The sequence below is a fragment of the Enhydra lutris genome, unplaced genomic scaffold (assembly GCF_002288905.1).
Source record: "Enhydra lutris kenyoni isolate GAN:26980312 unplaced genomic scaffold, ASM228890v2 scaffoldscaffold11, whole genome shotgun sequence".
NCBI classification, from domain to species: domain Eukaryota; kingdom Metazoa; phylum Chordata; class Mammalia; order Carnivora; family Mustelidae; genus Enhydra; species Enhydra lutris.
Window position 1 is genome coordinate 7,032,452 of NW_019154095.1, and position 19,196 is coordinate 7,051,647.

The window sequence follows — 19,196 nt, forward strand, 5'->3', positions numbered from 1 at the left end:
AGAAGTAGCTTTCTGCTGCCAACACCACTCAAAAATTCTTTGTGAACAACGTATACAATGCATTCCCTTTTTGCTTTAAAATCCTCTGACTTGTGCTCCCCACCAGGACACTACCCAGGTTGCTACCCTATCTCTGTCCCCAGATCGCAATTCATTGATCCCACCCAGCACTCTTGCTGAATGGTGCCCCCCCCCCCACAATTTTATGTGGACCCGTATTTGTTCTTCGAGCCACTGCGACATTTACCGAAGTTCTCTTTGAAGCATCGGTTAGCAATGCCAGGAACCTGTAGAAAAGGAGGGAGGAGTGTGTTCACACTTGGGCTGTTGGGTAAAAAAGGACAGTGGAGGTGACGGAACAACTGAACAGATCTTTTGTCCGGCTTCTTCTCCACACAGAAGTGCTCGTACCAGAACCCTCTGGCCTCACACTTAACAGTGTCTCAGGTCTCACATTCCACTCACAAACTAATTATTTCACTACCTCTTTTCTTCTACAGTAAGAAGTGGTTTGCCTTCTGCCGAAAACCATTGTTTAAATCTATCTGGCATTTGCAGAAGAGACATCTGCAAGTTAACAGAGGACCAGATTGGAATCTGCAAAAGAAGGTGGAGATGCTGCAGAGCGTGGTGGATCCTTATACCAATCCCCACGCCGCTCATCTACTCAGATTATCAAGCACCCCCTAAGCACAAGTTGAAATGAAAGTAGGGAGAGCATCAAAAGGAAAGTTCTTTGCATCTAAAGTCACTGGAATGTATATGGCAAACACTGCCAATTCCCATTACCCCTTGTCAATAAAAATAAATAAATATGGATTTCAAATATCCAGATAGTACTTCTTTGTGACTCATCTCCAGATTCAAACAATCTCTTTAAAAATGAGAAAGCACATTTATGGAACAACAATGGTTTTTTTAATTTGTCACAAAAAGACCAAAAGATTAGCAAAAAAAAAAATTGCAAATGAAGACAAAACTATGTTTTGTATAACATACACACATGGTACAAAGGAAATGCAAAATAGAGGGGAAAGTGGGAAGAGCTGTAGGTTGGGGAAAGGAAGAAAATTGGGATAGGGCAGGAGGAAATCATTTGGGATAATACATAACGGTTTTCACTGTATGGCAGATAACTGGAAGGAGATGAAAACAAGAAAGGACAGAGAATGAGAGTTTAAAGGGCAACAGAAATGTATATTTCATAATCTAAAAGGTAAAACCTCAACCAACAAAGAGATTCTTATATTTCCCTCCGATGAAGGAACACTGTGATCAGGTAGAGATTCTCAATCTTTTACTCCTTGAGACAAATAATTCCCTTTCAGAGGACCTAAACATTTTACTGTAAAAATACAGTACTGCCTTTCAAGAGCATGCCATCAATATCCCTCTCTAAACAGACTTCCTACACCTATAGAACTCCTGACTGCAAGTTCCTCTTTTCTCCAGCGTCATGAGGTCTCATTTTCCTGTCCCAAGTGTTGGGAGACATCAACTCAACAACATACCTCAAAGCATACTGTCAGAAGAAGTTTTAGATTTCACTCATGCGGAGAATTTTGATGATTAAAATGATGTGGTTTGGTAGTGAGGACTCCTCTTCTTTCTTCTAAAATGCAGAATTTATGAGTTCTTTTTTATTTCATTTTAAATTCTCAGAGCATGGACATTTTTCACAATAATTTGGTAGAGTTTTGTTTTTTTTTGTTTGTTTGTTTCGTTTTTTAAAGATTCATTTATTTGAGAGCAAGAGAAAGAGAGAGACAGAGAGCTCACAAGCAGGTGCAGAGGCAGAGAGAGAAGCAGACTCCCCACTGAGCTGGCAGCCCAATGTGGAAGTTGATCCCAGGGCCCCAGGATCATGACCTGAGCCAAAGGCAGATGCTTAACCAAGGGAGCCACCCAGGCGCCCCTGAACTGGTAGAGTCTTAACTTACTTTAGGGCAAAACTGACCTTAAAACATGGGAGATGTACCGCAGGTCTTGAACTCGGTGCGCTACCAATGAAAGATCATGACGGTCTGCTTGCCATTTCTTCTTCCTTTCCTCCTCCGTACACTACCCGGGGATAAACTGGACAAGCACCATACCTGAGTTGCATTTATTTCACAAAGATTGTGCCTCTTTTGGTTAATAGGGTAAACCGAGCCTCTCTGCCAAGTCAATACAACCCTGTATTACTCATCCGCACCCGGACTTCATAAACCTGACTGCCCGATATTTGTTCCTCAACTACACTAACTTCCTGTGAGTGTTCCTGAGCCTAAGAGTTCAGAAGAGACCTTTAATCTGGCTCAGTTCACTTAAAATAGCATGGCATCCATTCTCTATAATTTGGAACTGCCACGCGAGAGATGACCCAAACAGCTTGTTTTCTTAATTTATCCTAAAATCATCATGTCTCATATAACTCAGGAAAAAACCCGAGATGGAATGAGATGGAATCATAATTTGGGGGAAAGAGGATTAAAAGAGAAAGACAAAACCTTTGCAGACACGCAGGAAAGAGTGGACAACCTTGAAAGAAAAAAAAGGCTTTGGCTGCATCCCAACTGCCATCAGAGATGGGCAGACTCTCTGTGGTCCCTGAGGGAAAGGAGCCAGAGGCAGGTTCCAGAAAGCTGCTCTGCTCACTTTTTATCGTGTTCTCTCTTACTGACTGTAATAGAATAATCTCCTTACTCATAAGTATCTCCCTACAAATATCTTTTAATTAGTCCTATACAGTAATAACATCTTCTGTCTCTTGGCATGTTTTAAGCCATTTTAATCAAAACACTCTCCTAATATTTAATTGACACCAGGCCTTAACATGCTGTCTAAATCTTTCTGATTGTTGGACATGCCACACTTCCTTTAGTGAGCCAGTATGGTGACTAAGTTCCATGAGACTGTGTGTGTGTGTGTGTGTGTGTGTGTGTGTGTGTTTTAAGTTTCCACTGACGTTCAGACTCTAAGTACTAGAGACATCTAAACTATAGGGGTCATTGTAAGTGACAGAATGGGAGGTCCCAGATCTTGTCTTTCCACGGAAACACTGATTGAACCCCCAGCCACGGATGAAAAGATCTTTCCAAGAGCTCTGGCGTCGCTTTGAGAGATGACAGCACGCCACTCTTGAACAAAATCTGACAACAGCCATATGGAAAAGGGTAAGAAGACCTCCACTTTACCTGTCACCTGTCACCCCCTGCCTCATGGTGGCAGAGCTCAGCACAGAGGGAGATGCCCTCAACCTACGATTTCTTGAGAGTGCGGTAAGTGACCGCTTCCCCTTGCTTTGGGGCACTGCCCAAGAGGCCCATTTCTGTCTCAACCCATCCCGAATGCTGAGGGGATCTGCACATTGTCTGGGGGCAGATGAGAATTAAGAGAAGTTGCAGGACTCACAGCCACCAACACAGGATTTCAACAACGAGTCTGCAAACCCCCCACCGCCATTCCCAACTTCCAGACCCATGAGGGCAGGGTTTGGGCTTCCAAGGCTTCAAGCATCCCTGCCCCCAACCTCTTGGGATGTCCCTATCATTATGTCTCTGGGGGGCACGGCCCATGCCAGGGTTCTCATGCATTGGTGTCACAGGCCCAGGGCCCCCCTGGGCTATAATGCGCACTACTTCCTCTACTGGTCTGGAGTCGTAGGGACCACTGTGCCCCTGTGGCTCTGCTAGGCATTGCTCTCATAGGGGCTCTCTGGGTCGGTTCCAGAGCAGCAATAACTCTCTGGGGCCCACAGCTCTCCGGGGCATCTCTGAATCTAGGCGGAGGCAGCCATGCCCCCAAGCTTTGCTAGGCAGAGCACACAGCACTCTGACACCTGCTAGAGCTGGGACTGGGGCTACACGAGGGCAGGGACAGGGCCTACAGGGCGAGGCCGCCCAGGTAGCAGATGGCTCCTTCTTTGAAATCACTCCACTCCGGGCAGGTGATGGGAGGCACAGCCACTGTGATCTCTGAAATGCCTTCAGGAGACATTTTTCCACAGGACATGCGTCCCGCCTTCCACGGGGATGTTGACTCATCACCCACTGTCCTGAGAAACAGCTCCCAGCTTTGCTGAGGTGCTCTGGTCCTCACTCATCTCCTTCTCCGACTTGGCCACGAGCTTTGCATTCTCTCCCAAACAGGCTTTCTCCTTCCGTTCAACAGGGTAGGCTGAGAGTTTCTAAATTTTCACGTTGTGCTTCCTCTCTGGTTAACAATTCTGTCTTTAAGACATTTCTCTCTTTTTGCATTTCACAGAAGCAGCGGAGAGAAACCAGGCCACCCCTGCAACACTTGGCCAAGGCAGTTCCTCAGCCAGATGGCCAAATCCGAGGCCCGGCCCGCTGCCCCCCGCAGAGTGCTGGGACATAGACACGACCCCGCCCCGTTCTGTGCCACCTTTTGTAACAAGGATGGCCTTTCCTTCTTTCTCCAGCACATTTCTCATTTCCGGCTGAGACCTCAAGAACGACCTCTGCTGTCTGTTTCTAGTAGCATCCTGTTCAGGGTTACTCGTGTTCTCTAGGAAGACTGAGGCTTTCCCTGCACTTTTGTCCCTGAGTTTCCATCTGCCTCACCTTTAAAGGTCCTTTTCGGGCAGTGTGGGCTTTCTCAAAACTCCTCCAGCCTGGGACCAGTTCCAAAGCCAGTTGCTTATTTCCAGGTGTTTGTCACAGTAGCATTTCCTTGTCTTGGTACCCATTTTCTGTCCTAGTCAGCTTGGGTTGCCGTGACAAAATACCACTGGCTGGGTGCCCTATAATAACAGAAATTTATTTTTCACAGTTCAGGAGACAAACCCCAGATGGATTTGCCAGCATGCTCGAGCTCTGGTGTGATCCACTCTCCGGACTGCAGACTGTCTGTGTCTCGCTGGATCCTGACATGATGGAAGGGACAAGCACGCTCTCTGGGATGGCACGAATCCTGTAATTGCTCCTGCCTCGTGACCTGATCACCCCTCAAAGGTCCTATGTCCTAATACCATCACTTGCGGGGTGGGGGTGTGGGGGGGTAGGATCTCAACATATGAATTGGGGGCGGGAACACAAGCATTCAGACAATCACAGTCTGTCACACTTCTGTAGGTCTATTTCTTTACTCTGTTCTATCCCATTAATCTACATGTTTATCCTTACATTAAAAGTATAGTCTTGATACTACACATTTATTGTAAGCTTTAAAAATAGATACTGTAGGGGTGCCTGGGTGGTTCAGCAGGTTAAAAGCCTCTGCCTTCAGCTCAGGTCACAATCTCAGGGTGCTGGGATCGAGCCCTGCATCGGGAAATCTCTGCTCAGCAGGGAGCCTGCTTCTCCCTCTCTCTCTGCCTGCCTCTCTGCCTACTTGTGATCTCTGTCTGTCGAATAAATAAATAAAATCTTTAAAAAAATAGATACTGTAAGTCTTCCAATATTCTTTTTCTTTTTCCAAGTTTTGGCTATTGTATACCTTTGCATTTCAGTAAAAATTTTTACAATCAGGTTATCAACTTAAAAAAAAAATAAAATTGTGCTGGGATTTTGGTTGGCATTATATTGGATATATAGATCAATCTGGGGAGAACTGAGATCTGGGCAATAACCAGTCTTCTATTCTGTGAATACTTTATGTCCCACCATTCATTTAGGTCTTCTACAATTCCTTACTTTAGTGTTTTGTATTTTCCAGGAAGCTAATTTTGCATATATATTGTTAGATTTATCCCTAATTATTTCAAGTTTTTTGAAACTTTCAGTTTTTAGTTGTCCATTGCTTGCATAGGTAAATATAATTGACTTATATACTGTTTTCTGCAAACTTACTAAACCCACTCATTATTCTAGTAGTTCTTTGGTACACTTTGAGATTCTACATAGAAAATGACACCATCATCTGTGAATAAAGACAGTTTATTTCTTTGCTTCTGCTCTGTATAAATGTTTTTTTTATTTTGCCAGATTTACTACACTGCATAAAACCTCCAGACATAAGATTGTTGCTTAAAATTTTTTCTAAAGATTTTATTTATTTATTTGAGAGATACACAGCGAGAGCAGGAACATAGCAGGGGGGTTGGGAAAGGAAGTACCAGACTTCCCACTGAGAAGGGAGCCTGCCAGATGCGGGCTCAATCCCAGGACCCTGGGATCATGACCTAGCCAAAAGCAGATGCTTAATGACCAAGCTACCCAGGCACCCCTAAAATTTTTGACAGATATTGTGAGCAGGTTAGTAAATCCTTTTTTATTTACTAGTTTGCTGAGTTTTTAAATCATAAATGGACCTTGATGTTGTCATCTGTTAGTGTTGTACGTGTGGGAGATGATCAAATGTTTTCTCTTTTCTCAGTCTGTTGATATGCTGAAATATATTAATTTTTGAATGTTTTAACAATCTTGTATTCCTAGAAAATACGCCATTTGATTATAATATATTATCCTCTGGATACAGTGATGGGTTAAATTTTCTAAAATTTTATAAATGATACTTGCATTTATGAGAGACAGTATTCTATTTTAAATTTTATTTTCTTGGAAAGACTTTGCCCAGTTTTGGATTAATATACAATTGACCTCAACAAAACAAAACAAAAAAACAAAATTAGTTGGGAACTCTTCTCTCATATTCTAGTTTATGAAATATTTTTGCAAAATTGGTATTATTTGTTCTTTAAAAGCTTGAAAAAATACATTTAACAATGACACTATCTGGTATTGAATTTTCTTTGCTGAAATGCTTTAAATTGCACATTAGATTTCTTTAATAAATAGAGGATTGCTCATGTTACCTATAACTTCTTAAGTAAGCTTTGGTAGTTTGGGTTTTTCAAGAAATTTGCCTATTTTAAATAAGTTACAGGTTTCCCCCACTCTCTAAAAATAGAATATTCCTATGAAAACTTTCATAAGCTAAAATGGCATAAAATAATGAATAACCCCTTCTTTTTGAAGGGTCACATTACACTACTTTCTTTTTATGAAAGACCTATAGTAGTACAGGAATGGCCTTTTTTGCAAAAGTGAAAATCCTCTTCACTTTTTTTTGTTAGTGAAACAGGTACTAAAGTATAATAGTCTCTAAACTAAAAATGGTTTAAAGAGACAAAGAAAGTCATTATATAATGATAAATAGGTCAGTCCATCAAAAAGATATAAATATTTAAGCACTCATCATCAGAATAGCAAAATATATATAGCAAGAAATAACAGGACTAAAAGAAGAAATAAACAGTAAAACAGTAAGTTTGGGGCTTTAATACCTCACTCTTAACAATAGATAGATTATCCACACAGGGAATCAACATGGAAATACTGGATTTGAACAATGCTACAGACCACATGGATCTCACAGACATACACAGAACATTTTATCTGACAACAGCAGGATACACACTCTCTCAGGTGCACATGGAACATTTACTGACATACCATATGTTAGCCCATAAAAAAAGTAAGTATGAGTAATTTCAAGAAGTCTGAAAACGTGCCAAGAATCTTCTCTGACCACAATGGTATAAAACTCGAAATGAGTAGCAGGAGGAAAACTGATGAATACAGAAACTAAACAACACTCTCTTGAATAGTCTGATCGAGGAAGAAATTAAAGAGGAGATTAGAAATTATTTTGAGAGAAAGAAAATGAAGACACAACACAAGAAAACTTCTGGAATGTGGCAAAAGCAGTTCTAAGAAGGAAGTTCATAGCAATAAACATCTATATTAAGACACAAGGAAGAACTGAAATAAACAATCTAACTTCATACCTCAAAGAATTAAAAAAAGAACAACAAACTGAGCCCAAAGTTAGCAGAAGGAAGGACATAATAAAGATTAGGGCATAAATAAATAAACAGAGAACAGGAAAATAATAGAAAAGATAACCCAAACTGAGAGGGGCTTCTTTGAAAAGATAAAATTGACAAAGCTTTAACTAGACTAAACAAGGGAAAAAGAGAGAGAACCTTTCAGCAAAATTATAAATGAGAGGAGACATTGCAATTGGAAACACAGAAATAAAGAGGATCATAAGAGTCTACTATGACAACTTTAAAACTGGACAACTTAGAAGAAATGGATAAATTCTTAAAAACATGCAACCTGCCAAGACTAACTCAGGAAGAAATAGAAAATCTCAACAAACCAATTACTTGTAGGACACTGAATCAGTAAACAAATGAAGAAAACCCATAACCAGATGGTTTCAATGGTGGACTTTAACAAATATTTAAAGAAGAATTAATGACAATCCTCCTGAACTCTTCCAAAAAATCAAAGAGGAAGGAACTGTCCCGAACTCATTGATAAGGTCAGCATTACCCTGATACCAAAGCCAGAAAATAACCTTACAATAAAAGAAGTCAATAGGCCAATATCCCTGATGAAAATAGCTACAAAAATTTTCAATAAAATATTAGCAAATTGAATTCAGCAATACATTAAAAAGATCATTCACCATGGTCACATGGGAGTTTTCTCTGGGATGCAAGCATGATTCATGACATGCAAATTAACAGATATGACATATCAAATTAGTAGAATGAAAGATAAAAATCATATGTTCATCTCAACAGTCGCAGAAAGAGCATTTGTCAAAATTTTATATCCGTTCATGAAAAAAAAAAATCCCTTAACAAATTAGGTATAGACAGAAAGTACCTCAACATAATAAAGGCTATATGTGACAAAACCACAGACAACATCATCCTGATGAAAGGTTGCAAGCTTTCCCCCTAAGATCAGGAACAAGACAAGGATGCCCACTTTCTCCATTCATATTCAACACACACTAGAAGCCCTAGCCAAAGCAATCAGGTAAGAAAAAACAAAAGGCAGTCAGAATTGGAAAGGAACAGGTAAAATTATTTCTATTTGCAGATAACATAATTTTATATACAGAAAATCCTGAGGACTCCACCAAAAAACTGTCAGATCTAGTTAGCAAATTCAGTAAAGTTGTACAAAATCATTAAAAAAATCAGTAGCGGGATGCCTGGGTGGCTCAGTTGGTTAAGCGGCTGCCTTCGGCTCAGGTCATGATCCCAGCGTCCTGGGATCGAGTCCCACATCGGGCTCCTTGCTCAGCAGGGAGCCTGCTTCTCCCTCTGCCTCTGCCTGCCACTCTGTCTGCCTGTGCTCATGCTCTCTCTCTCTCTCTCTCTCTAACAAATAAATAAATAAAATCTTTAAAAAAAAATCAGTAGCATTTCCATGCACCACCAACAAAAATCTGAAAAAGAAAATGATTCTATTTATAATAGCGTCAAAACCAAAAAAATAATAAAGTACTTTTGGCAGAAAAACAGACACATAGACCAATGGAAAAGAATAGAGAGCTCAGAAATAAACTCCTGGAAATACAGTCAACCAGTACATGAGAAGGAAGCCAAGAACATTCAACTGGGAAATGACAGTCTCTTCAACAAATGGTTTGGGAAAATTGGACAGCCACATGGAGAACAATGAAATTGAACTCCTATCCTACAGCACTCAAAAATTAACTCAGGATGGACTGGACTTAAAAAAGATAAGACCAGTTACTGTAAAATTTCTAAAAGAAAACACAAGGGAAAAGCTCCTTGACATTTACCTTGGCAGTGACTTTTTTGGATATGACACCAAAAACACAAGCAGCAAAAGCAAAAATCAACAAGCAGGACCACATTAAACTACAGAGCTCTGCATAGCAAAAGAAATAATCAAGAAAATGAAAAGGAAACTTATGGAATGGGAGAAAATATTTGCAGACCATATATCAGATAAGGGATTAATAAGCATATGCATATAAATATATAAAAAACTCACTCAACTCAAAAAAAAATAAGCAATCGATTTGAAATGAAAAAATAAGCAGAGAAAGTGAGCAGACATTTTTCTGAAGAAGACATATAAATGGCCAGCAACTACCTGAAAAGTCCCCAGCATCACTAATCATCAGGAAATGCAAATCAAAACCACAATGAGAGATTCTTTGTGACACCTGTGACACCTGTGACAATGGCTGTCATCAAGAAGACAAGAGATAACTAGTTGTTGGGAAGATATGGGGGAAAGGGAACCCCTGTGCACTGGGGCAGGATGCAAAATTGTTTAGCCACTATGGAGAGAGAGTGGAGTTGCTCAAAAGATTAAGAACAGAAAGACCATACGATCCAGCAGTCCCACTTCTGGGAATCTATCCAAAGGAAATAAAAACAGGAATTTGAAGAGATATGTGCACTCCCATGTTTATTGCAGTATTATTCACAATCACCAAGATAACAGAAGCAACCTAAGTATCCATCAATGGTAAACAGATAAAGAAAATGTGGTATATATACATACAATGAACTATTATTCAGTCATGAGAAAAAATTAAATCCTACCATCTGCAATAACATGGATAGACTTTGAAGGCATTGTGCCAAGTGAGCTAAGTCAGAGAAAGGCAAATATTATTATATGATATCACTTACATGTGCAATCTAAAATAGTTGAACCAAAGAAAAAAAAAACCAACAACAACAGACTAAATGGTGGATACCAGGGGCTGGAGGCTGGGGAAATTGGGGAGATGTTATTTAAGGGTACAAACTTACATCTAGCAAGTATGTTCTGGAGATCTAATGCAGAGCATAGTGGTTACAGTCAGTAACAATGTATTTTGAACTTCAAAGTTATGAAGAGACTGGATCTTAACAGTTCTCACCACAAGAAAGAAATGATAACTGTGACCCGACAAAGATGTTAACTAACACTATAGTGGTAATCACACTGCCACACACAACGGCATCAAATCACTCACTGTACATCTTTAACCTTGGCATGTTATAGGTCAGTTATTAAAAAAAAATTAAATAATTACACATTAACAACAAACATGAAAATGATCAAAAGTAGCCAAAACAGAAGACATTAAAGTATATAAAATATCCCTCCCCCAAAAGCTGGTATCACATATGAAAGTTTATAAATGAAAAAATAATTTAGATAAAGGTATCATTAAGGTATTGATCAGCAGGTCAGTTAGCTTTAGAAGATCTGGTTTTAGGTCAACTGATTCTTGGCCAAAGGCATGTTCTTAAATTTTCAATACACTGATTCTACATGGAGGGGCAGGGTGAGAGGTTGGGAAGTCTCCTAAAGCTGTGTGCATACAATCTTTGGACAATAAATTACTGAAGAAACAGTGTGCTCTTGATCTTTGATGTTTTAACTCTCCTGATCTCACCATCTTTGTCATGTGGGACAGTAACAGAAAGGATTAGTAATAGATGAGAAAATGTTACTTTTCAGTGTGACCTAAGCCTATTTACCTTCCAGGTACTATTAAGAACATCATACACGTGGGTCACCTGGGTGGCTCAGTGGGTTAAAGCCTCTGCCTTCGGCTCGGGTCATGATCTCAGGGTCCTGGGATCGAGCCCTGCATCGGGCTCTCTGCTCAGCAGGAAGCTTTCTTCCTGCTTCCTCCTCTCTCTCTGCCTGCCTCTCTGCCTACTTGTGATCTCTCTGTCAAATAAATACATAAAGTCTTTTTTTTTTTTTAAAGATTTTATTTATTTGAGAGAGAGACAGTGAGAGAGAGCATGAGCAAGGAGAAGGTCAGAGGGAGAAGCAGACTCCCCATGGAGCTGGGAGCCCGATGTGGGACTCGATCCCGGGACCCCGGGATCATGACCTGAGCCAAAGGCAGTCGTCCAACCAACTGAGCCACCCAGGCGTCCCAATACATAAAGTCTTAAAAAAAAGAAAAAGAGCATCGTACACATATGACACTAGTCTCTTTTTTCAGGAATAACTTGAAAATGCAACTTCTTCTCCTATTTTTAAAACAGTCCTTAGGCAATTGTTTTAACCTTATTGTGGAAAAGAGTATATTATGGAAGAGTTCCCTTGCAAGTCAGAGTACTTTTGGTAATAAAGACTTTACATTCACCTGACGGTACTTCTTGGCCTCCTTCAAAAGATGATTGGCCAAGGGCACTGGCCTCTGGGGAATTTGAAATCCCATAGGAAAAGTAAAGGGTTAACCATCTAGTTTCCTGTAATTAGGTTAATTTGTCACCAAATTTAGAGACTCCAGGGTTTGGAAATATTCCAATGAAGGTTGTTTTATTTTCATACTCGTTAAGCTTCACTGACCAAAAGGAACCTCAGTTCCCCGGAAGTAAACAAAAGGGCCTGTGTTCCACTATCCCCGATCGCTCGCCTTTGTACTGGGCATTCCACCATGGGACTCCATTCCCTTCTTTCTGTACTCTTCCTCTTTGTGACTGTAATCCCAAAACGTAAGATGGTGGATAATTGTAGGTTTCTTAGGAGAGAGTGAACAACTGTGGGTTTCTTAGGAGGTCTACTGGGATGCTCTGTGCCCATTTTAACTCAGACCCTAATGCTCAGCCTTAGGGAATCCAAAGTCCATCATGATCCTCTCCCTTAGAACTGATGAGGCCAAAACTGCAAAACTAAAGATTTCCATCAACAGAAAATGAGATCCAAGAGCTCAATGCTTAGAAAGTGGGGCTCAAATAAAGATAGAGGTAGAGAAGCTGTGACATATGACTTAAGGCTTAGCAAACAAGGGGCACCTGGGTGGCTCAGTGGGTTAAAGCCTCTGCCTTCGGCTCGAGTCATGATCTCAGGGTCCTGGGATCGAGCCCCGCATCGGACTCTCTGCTCAGTGGAGAGCCTGCTTCCTCCTCTCTCTCTCTCTCTCTCTCTCTGCCTGCCTCTCTGCCTACATGTGATCTCTGTCTGTCAAATAAATAAATAAAATCTTTAAAAAAAAAAAAAAGGCTTAGCAAACAAATCAAGTAGCCTTTACCAGATCCCGATCTCCAAAAAGGAACATGCAAAGGGCAGCTTTTGGTTCAAGCTTGGCCAGTGAACAGAAGCGAAGTCGACTCTGTTGGTGAGGAGTATTTGTGAAGGGCAGAAGTTAGCTCCTTAAGATAGAGCTCCACAAGAAAGGACTGCATTAAGTCCACAAGAAAGGACTTCTCCCTTAAGCAAAAGGGAGCAGGGGAATTTGGAAAAAGCATAAACAGTGGAATAAAGCATCAGTGGCAAAAGTTTAAACATAGGAAAAAATACGAAGAAAGCATTTTAAGAATATGAATTATATATATTTTTAGGACCCATGATTCAGAACTTTGAATATGACAATGTAGACTCAAAGGAAAAGCGGAATGTGGTCACCTTCGGGCTGGTTCAACCAGATCCTCATAAGAACTGATAATTCCTCTCCCCACTGTTAATGATGGGATGTTCACATCTCTCGAAATAATGTCTGTGGTCACTGAACACAGATGAGGTCTGGATAACTCTCTTGCTTTGTTGGTTCATCTCAAAGATTCTTTTAAATATAATCAACAATACTCACTTGTTTGATCTTTGCCTACTCTGTGGATATCTTGGGATCTACCTGACATACAGTTGTCTCCAACTGAAGGAGTTTACATAATTCTCATTTGATTCTCAGTTCTGTCACAAGAAGGCACAGTTGCAGGGAGACACACTTGTAGTGACATCTAATGTAAAATCATACAATCATCATGCCTTAAAATTGGAAGGCGATTTAATGGCTAATTCTTTAATTTTACAGATAAGAGAATCCAGGTCTACATAAAGAATATGATTTTGCTGAGGTCACACAGGTAGTGGCAACAAGGCAGCTAGAACCATCTTTAATCTGGGTCAGTTTTGGTTCCATCGATGTACAGGTGTGGATATGCCCATAAAATGGTAATCCTGATTTCTCTCAGAGTTTTTACCTCAAAATCTCCTAACTAAATACTGAGGAATCTAAGCAGATTCCTATGTTTCCTCTTTTAGAAGATACAATGTCTATGAAACATTTTATTTCACTAACCTCCAAATTCTTTCCTTCACTGTTTGAGGTAAGCATGTCAAATGGGCTAAATGTTCTGCCATTATTTTTGGACTATTAATCCAATCTTTAGATTCTTCTGATCTGTGTTCCTTAAAATCAGATAAACTGCTATCCATTCTGAAAGCATTTGCCACAAGAAAATTATGGCTGCAGAGTTGATGAGAGAATAGGTTTTGCTTATGCTAGCCCTCCACCATCTGAGCTAAAGTCAGCCCGACATAAATCACTGTCTGCTCCCCCAAGTCACAGCCCATGTTACCAGCTGGGTCTTTTTTAAAAAAAGTTAACAAGGAATAGATCTCCTTGAAGTAGATTTTAGCCAAAACCCACCGATCTAGTGGGGAAATGGACACAGCAATGGTTGTCATAGTGAAGGAAGAACATTGAGAAAGAGGCTGTCCTAAAGCAAAGGCCAGAAACGATTTCTGGTAAAATAGGATTCTAGGAAACCTAGGCCTGACATTTAGAGAAGTTAATACAATAATGACAAGACGCGATACTAACAAATAGAATAGTGCATCCAAAATAATATAGTGGGGGGATACCAGACAGTCTCAAACAGACTGAAGCCAAGAGGTTTTAGAAGAAACAGGAGAGAGAATGTGTGTGGGGTCAGAGTACCTTACTGCGTTCAATGGCAACAAAGACTGACTGAGCCCTCCTGTTGTTCTCACGCTGGGTCTTTCACAAACACCTGGAATACGGTGGGAAACAAAGGAAAGACAGACATTGGTCAAATTATTACACAAATTAATATATAATTATAAAGTTTAATAAGCACAATGGACAGGAACAGAATACTATGAGTGCCCCTAACATGTGGTCATTGTCTTGTTGGCAATGTCAGAGACTTCCCTGAGGCATGCCTTTTGAGACCCAAACAGAAAGATAAGCGTTAGTTGATGGATCCCTTTCGAGAAGCAGTCAACACTGCTGGCAAAGGAAGATGCCGGTCCAGTGTTGCTGTTGGAGAAGAGAGCACAGGAACTGCAAGAAGGCCGCCATGCTAGTTGGGTACAAACTAGCACTAGTTCATACTAGAAAATGTGCCAGGCATTTCATGGAATCATGCGAAGGTAGAAGCTGTAACCAAAGCTAATTCTGTGGGGGCGGGGTGGGCATTTTAAGAACAAGGAGGGCAAGACAATCAGACTTTATATATGAGTATGTAAAGTCTATATATAAATTTCTAGTAATAGACATTACTAGTACCTAAATCACACAGGGGCTCTTGATTTATGCACACAAACTAGGCTTATCTATGGATTCCTGACAGGCTGCAAACTTGACATGTCCCTAACACATCTGGCTTCTGTTTCATCATTTCAACTGTCCTGTCCTCAGAGTCTCTCTTCCTGGTTCCATTGCTGAAGTTGGTTTGAAATTTACAGAAGCTTCCTTCTTTTCTAACCTTGGGAGAATCATCTTTTGAGGTAAACACATGGAATTAAGCCTGAGAAACCACTAGCAACTGTGTGAAAATAGAGAAAATGTATAAAGAACAAATGTTAAGAATTAGGAAGTAAAAATTCCCAACTTTTCCATCTTATAATTCCGGTGATCTAATGGTAAATAAGCCTGGTCTAGCTCTCTGTCCATTCTTTAAGTCAGGATCAGGCTCAGACTGTGCTCTCTCTGTCAGATGCATAAATAAAATTGTTTCAAAAAATCAAATAAAAAAGGTCACTGTTTTCATGGAGAAAATTTCTCCAAAGAAACTACATAATCCAAACAGGAAAATGTTGGTTTACCCACCTATAGTCCAAGGAATGTTACCTGATCACTACCTGAGCATAGATCGTCATGTGTCTCTCGAAAAGAATCCGTGACATCTTAGGAAAGAATATATACACGTATTTTGCACATACAATTATACACACACACATACACACATATCTGCTTGAGAGTAGGGGCATAAAGAGGTTAGAACAGCATAATGCTTTTCTTTAAAAGATTTATTTATTTAATTATTTGGGGGGAGGGGCAGGCTAAGAGAAGGGATACAGAGAATCTCAAGTAGACATTTGATGAGCGTGGAGCTTGACCCGGGTCTCCATCCCACTACCCATAATAGCATGACCTGAGCCAAAACCACCAGCTGGACGATTAACTGACTGGATCACCCAGGTGCCCCAAAATGGTGGAACTCTTAAATTGATTGATTAACCCCCTGAGAAGTAAGACAATTTATAGCATTCTTCTTATACTGACTCTGGAGAATAACATACTATTTAAACAGACATATTGGACGGGAGCAGAAGACAGCTTGAACTCTATGTTACCTACAGAAAAGAAAATTGCCAATCTCTTTCTTAGCTGATAAAGGTCCAGGAAGAGCCCACCCCATCCAAACCCTGCTCCCCACCCCCTCCACTAGAAGAAATAGAACAGCTAATAACTCAATAAGTTCTTATGCTGAGAAAATCATGTCCTTTTTGAGGTTAAATGTATTTCTCTTATTTTAGTGTGATTCTATGTTTTCCCCATTTCATCTATGGAAATTTATGCTGTGATGCCATACGAAGTAAGGGTCTACATCTTCTTTTCCCAACAGCAATGATTAAACATGTATCCCTTCTCCCATTGCATGTGATACAACCATTAGGTCACACTAATATCCTATCAATTCTGAAATCTATTAGATCATTCTCTCCAGTTGCTCTGTATATCTTACATTATGCCAGTGAGTGAAAATAAGTGTCAGTATCTGGGAAGAAATGCCCTTTCTTATGAACCACATAATTTAATATTACCTTCTATGCCTGCACAGAAACATACGTCCCACTCATTCTTAGAAGGGAGGGTATAACTCTTGGGCTTTGGTTCAGGTAACACCTTCTTAAATCAAGCTTTGGATTCAGTAGAGAGCACATCCCTGGAAGGATGAATTGGTCGAGCCTGTTGATTCAAGGGAGAGGCATCTGCCAAGAAGAGAGAGTGGTGCTGCCCTAGACCACGGACCGTATCAGGAAGTTGAACTTTCCAGTACCACGCATGAAAGACCACCCTGCTGCCTCTCACTACGTCTTTCCCTGTACCAAGAACTTCTGATTTTAGTGTTGTTAGGAACCTGAAAATGGCCCCATGTGTTACACAGAGCGCCTGGACAAAGTTATCCCGGGGAGACTAAGCCACCAACAGGACCCCCATGCAGCAGACCATGAGCCTGTGCTCTGGGGAGATGGGGTGGCACGGCCCGGGCCTCGCACAGCTGTCTAGTGAGAACTTCAGTTCTCTCCCCGGAGGACAATTTATCCTCCAGAAGTGGCCCAGCAGAGACAGCGCCACAAGGCCTTGCCTGAGGCCATTCTCTTGTTGCCTGGAGACCCGGAGTTTATGGAAGGCCAGCCTGCGGCCTGGGGGTGCGGGACCCCAGCCGGCACCGGGCTGGATCCTCTAGCAAGGCTAGAGCAGTCCCACACACATTCTGAAAATTCGGTTACAAAAGGCTGTGTTGGTTTATTTGGCTGTTATTTTCCTACAGAACGCAGAAAGAATTGCAAGAAGCTGATTCATATACCAAAAAAAAAAAAAAAGGTTCAGAGGCACAAAGGGGGTCAAACGAGGAGTTAAGACAAAGAAGTCAGGCAGCAAAGAAGCCAGGCCCAGTATGTTACGGGAAGCAAAGACAGCAGGAGACACGGGCGGGCTAACAGGACAGTTAGGGGACTGACCTCTATTAACGGACGTGAAGAGAGCGTGTCTCTTATGTGACATCCGCCAGGATCCACAGGGGAAAGGAGGAAGCCTCGTTATGCCTGAAAGGCTAGTGGCAGGACCCCGAGACTAAAGGAAGCTACCCCCTCGAGGCGCACTCAGTTCCGTGCTTCTCAGTGGCCAAATCAATAAGGAAAACAGCTACATTTAAGGAAAAATGCTTTTCAGCTTTTGAAAGAAATTCTTTCCTGTATCGACAGATAAGTGGCATTGGACAACACAGAAAGTGTGTTGTTTGCCTAGTCCTGTGATGGGGAATTAGGTAAGGCGGACGCTATAGGATCAGGAAAGTCTCTGGAAGAGGTGCCAGACACGTTCCCTGGGACAGAGATGCCGTCAGCATGGATGGGCGATCAGCACAGACAGGGCCATGGAAGGACGGATCCTTCCTTCAAAATAGTGCTTCTCAGTGAAGGTATCGGCATTTGGGGCAGGACAGGTCACGAAGTAGGAAATCCAGGAACCTCGTGCTTTACCCCCTAAATACCAAGGATGCCTCCCCAGTCCTGGTGGCAACAACAAATCGAGCCAACATTTCACAAAATGCAAATGCCCCGGATGAGGACAACTCTCTCCAAGCCTCTCGAAATCAGCCTGCCCCCTCCAAGATGTCCTGCACTCTTAGCCCTCCTCCCCACAAAAGGCGCCCCTTTTGCTGAAATGCCTGATCTTTTCATATAGGAAACACCATCCCTTCTATCCCAAGGCCATCCTTCCGTACATTTATTGCTCTGGGTGCGTGACTGATAATTTGACAGCCACTTAATCTGCTGGTGATTTAATGATGTCAACTCTCTTTCTGTGCAGCAAGGCCTGGTGTTATTTCAGGGCAGAAACAGTGTGTCCTTTTGAAAGGGGTGTGCAAGGATGGAGGCTGCACCGCCACGGACAATACCACTGCTGAATGCAATGACGAGAAAAAGTGTTGTAGGAAGTGGTGGGTGCTCCTTCCCTACCCAACACCGGCTCCCAGAACAAAATATCCTTAGTGGGAACAAGTTGGAAGCCCTTTGAACTCCAGAACACCCAGATACAATTTGCAAAGCCCTTTTTAACCCACCTTGAGTGTCTCCCTTGGGAAATAAATGTTCCAAATCCGCATGTACTTGTCCCCAGGGAGTTTCTTCTTCATGCGCAAGACGCAACTACGTGACAGGGGAATCTCGGACCCTCAGGGTAGAGAACATTTCTGGAAAATGATAAAGACAGAAACTTTAAATGGGTAAAAACTGAAGGATATGGACCAGCGGTAGGTTGTGTCTGACCACCTCAAGTGGATTATCAACCTCCCACACCGCCTGACTCTGGACAAACACTAGAGACCTCCAGCAGTGACAGGGATGAAGGTCTCCCAGCCACGTGGTCTTGCAGGCACCATCCCCGGGAACAAGGCATACTGCACCGGTCTCAGCCACGCGGGCCCAAGGCTGGCAGCCCCTCCTCGGCAGGCAGCCCCGCAGGAGGGGAATGGGACAGCTGCACCCGGCAAGGAGGCCGTCTGCTCAGGGGAGCTGGATGGCTGAGGAGCCGAGAACCCAGAATGCCCAGTAAGTCCTTTCCGGATTCACCATCAGATAATCCCACCTCCTGGCTGGAATAATTCCCACCGTCATCATTACAATTCTGGATTCATTTCTACT

At 41.8% G+C, this 19,196-nt stretch overlaps 1 protein-coding gene across 1 annotated transcript; it reads left to right on the top strand.

The window, feature by feature from the left end:
- Nucleotides 1-12,177: 12,177 nt before the first annotated feature.
- On the top strand, nt 12,178-18,545 carry LOC111144387 (beta-defensin 130-like). The gene is made up of 2 exons (XM_022498662.1): nt 12,178-12,235; nt 18,364-18,545. Exons 1-2 carry the CDS (start codon nt 12,178-12,180, stop codon nt 18,543-18,545), a joined length of 240 nt encoding a protein of 79 aa, XP_022354370.1.
- The last annotated feature ends 651 nt before the right edge of the window (nt 18,546-19,196 follow it).

Coding starts and splice junctions, on each gene's coding strand:
- LOC111144387 (XM_022498662.1), top strand. CDS start 12,178: ATGGGACTCCATTCCCTTCTTTCTGTACTCTTCCTCTTTGTGACTGTA. Junction 12,236..18,363: donor TGTGACTGTAATCCCAAAAC/GTAAGATGGTGG, acceptor CTTTCTGTGCAG/CAAGGCCTGGTGTTATTTCA.